Source organism: Malurus melanocephalus, unplaced genomic scaffold (genome assembly GCF_030028575.1).
Source record: "Malurus melanocephalus ecotype Western Australia unplaced genomic scaffold, MMel_1.1 scaffold_1445, whole genome shotgun sequence".
Classification (NCBI taxonomy): domain Eukaryota; kingdom Metazoa; phylum Chordata; class Aves; order Passeriformes; family Maluridae; genus Malurus; species Malurus melanocephalus.
In genome coordinates, this window is record NW_026624677.1 from 24,906 (window position 1) to 27,204 (window position 2,299).

Consider the following 2,299-nt stretch of genomic DNA (forward strand, 5'->3'; position numbering starts at 1 on the left):
GGGAAAGCTGTGAGAATCCCAGAAAAGCTGTGAGAATCCCAGCAGCACACTCCACCTCACTCTGGCATCCCACCCCCTGCTCTCCCAGGTATGGGGAGCGCCATCACCCCTCCCAAACAGGAGGGGACAGCAGTGCCAGGGCCTGGCAGTGGCCAGCAGAGCCCGCAGACAGTGCCAGCCCCATCCTGGTCCCTGTGTCACCTGCCAGGGTGGCTCTGCCACCCGGCAACCCCGCCCCGGGCCAGGGCCACCCTGCTGGATCCGTGCTGGGAACAACTGGGAGCTATTTCCCAATTTTGTCACCATGCCACGCTCCGGGATCCACAGGAAAACATTCTTTCCTGTCCCACTGCATAAAACCAAGCTGGCTGTAATTTTTTTTTTTTTACATCACCATCCAAGCTGAGCTCCTGGGAAATGTTTCCATCGCAGGCTCACTCGCTCACCTTCATCATAATGCCGCCTGGCCTCGGTGCCCGGCTTGGCCCTGGGCACTCCGTGGTACAGCCCTTCTCCGACAAAATCCGTGTAGAACAGCATGAAGGTCATGAGGGCCATCCAGCTGCACAGCTCGGCCACGAAGAGGCGGCGCACCACCCTGGGGATGCGGCAGCAGAGGCCGTGCAGCCGCGGCAGCAGCGCGCACACACCGCGCAGAGCCTGCAGGACGCGGCGTCCCCGCGGAACGCAGCAACCCCGCCACGGCTTCACCGCCGCTTCCCTCAGCTCCAAATCCCCCCGAGCGGGTTCCTCAGTCACAAAGAGCGTGGCCAGCACGCAGGAGAGGAAGATGAGGGCCAGCAGGGTGAAGAGACAGCTCTGCTGGCCGCCCAGGTAAGGCGCCAGGAAGGTCCAGTCGATGGCGGGCAGCAGGTAACCGATGCAGCCCCCCAGGCTGATCATGAAAGCATAGACGGAAAAAGCCTGGCGGCAGCTGTCTGGCTCCTGGAACAAATCAGACAGCAACGCTTCCAGCGGCGTGAAGCAAACCTGGCCGCAGAAATCCAGCAGGCTGATGCCCAGGATGAGGAAGGAGATCTCCAGGGGCCGCGGGTTGAGGGAGCAAAAGCCGGCCAAGCTGCTGGCGTGGGGGATGAGGAAAAGGCTGAGCAGCACGCCCAGGCACAGCGCCCAGATGAAGGGTCTCCTGCGGCCGTAGCTGCTGCGCCAGTGGTCGCTGGCCGAGCCGATGAGGGGGACGAAAAGCAGCCCGAGGACGGGGCCTATCCCTGGGAAAGAGACAGAGGGTGTTACAGGTCGGTTTATGGGCTGTGTGCACCATAAAAAGGGTGAATTTGGGAGGTTTCGCTGGGTCACAGCCCCATCCTCCAAACCCAAATCTTCCCTCGACAAGGATAACTCCCCCTGCCCTCACCCAGCACCCTCACCCAGCACCATCCTCCAAACCCAAATCTTCCCTCGACAAGGATAACTCCCCCTGCCCCTCACACAGCCCCATCCTCCAAACCCAAATCTTCCCTCGACAAGGATAACACCCCCTGCCCTCACACAGCCCCATCCTCCAACCCCAAATCTTCCCTTGACAAGGATAACTCCCCCTGCCCTCACCCAGCACCCTCACCCAGCACCATCCTCCAAACCCAAATCTTCCCTTGACAAGGATAACTCCCCCTGCCCTCACCCAGCACCACCCTCCAGACCCTCCGAGGGTTAAAAACCACCTGGCAGAGGTGCCCAAAGCCGCCTACCCAAAACCATGGTCATGAATTTCTCCTCCACGCCCACTTCCAGCAGCAGTGGTGGCACGTAGGTGATGCCGGCGGCCAGGCACACCTCCAAGCCAAAGGTCAGAGAGTTGACCAGCAGCAGCTGGGTCCGGCGGCTCTGCAGGGACATGCTGTCCCCGAGCCCTCAGTGGCACAGGGCTGTGTCCCTCCAGCTGCACAGATCCCAAATGTGGCCCCCAGGCAAGGATTGGAGTTGCCCTTCCCGGGTTGTCGGGGAGATGGTGCTTCCCATTTTCTCAGCGGGGATGGAATTATCCTTTCCTCCTCCTCGTGTGATGAGTCCAGGCAGGGATSYTGCTCCAGGCTGCTCCTCCTGCTCACAGGCTGCAGGCTGGGGAGAGAGAGTGTTAAACACTGCAGGGATGGGCTGAGAGCAGGGGTCACAGGGGTGTGACACTGCTGGAAGGGACAGTCCCCATCCCAGCGGGCTCTGGAGGGCCTGGGAGAGGGGACAGGACACAAACTGCAGCCGAGGGTTTGTCACAGGTGAGACAGGCTTTGGGAAAACCCAATCCTGCCCTCAGGCTAAAGAGGCTGGGTGACCTCAGTGT

The 2,299-nt window shown here is 61.1% G+C and overlaps 1 protein-coding gene across 1 annotated transcript in view; it reads right to left on the reverse strand.

The window, feature by feature from the left end:
• Positions 1-2,019, reverse strand: part of SLC45A3 (solute carrier family 45 member 3) — an 11,223-nt gene extending 9,204 nt beyond the window's left edge. Inside the window, exons 1-2 of the mRNA XM_057387936.1 lie at positions 1,710-2,019; positions 447-1,229 (exon numbers count right to left, since the gene is read on the reverse strand). Of these exons, the coding sequence (XP_057243919.1) occupies positions 447-1,229; positions 1,710-1,857 (931 nt within the window). The 5' untranslated portion in view covers positions 1,858-2,019. The remainder of the gene's footprint in view (positions 1-446; positions 1,230-1,709) is intronic.
• Positions 2,020-2,299: the final 280 nt, after the last annotated feature.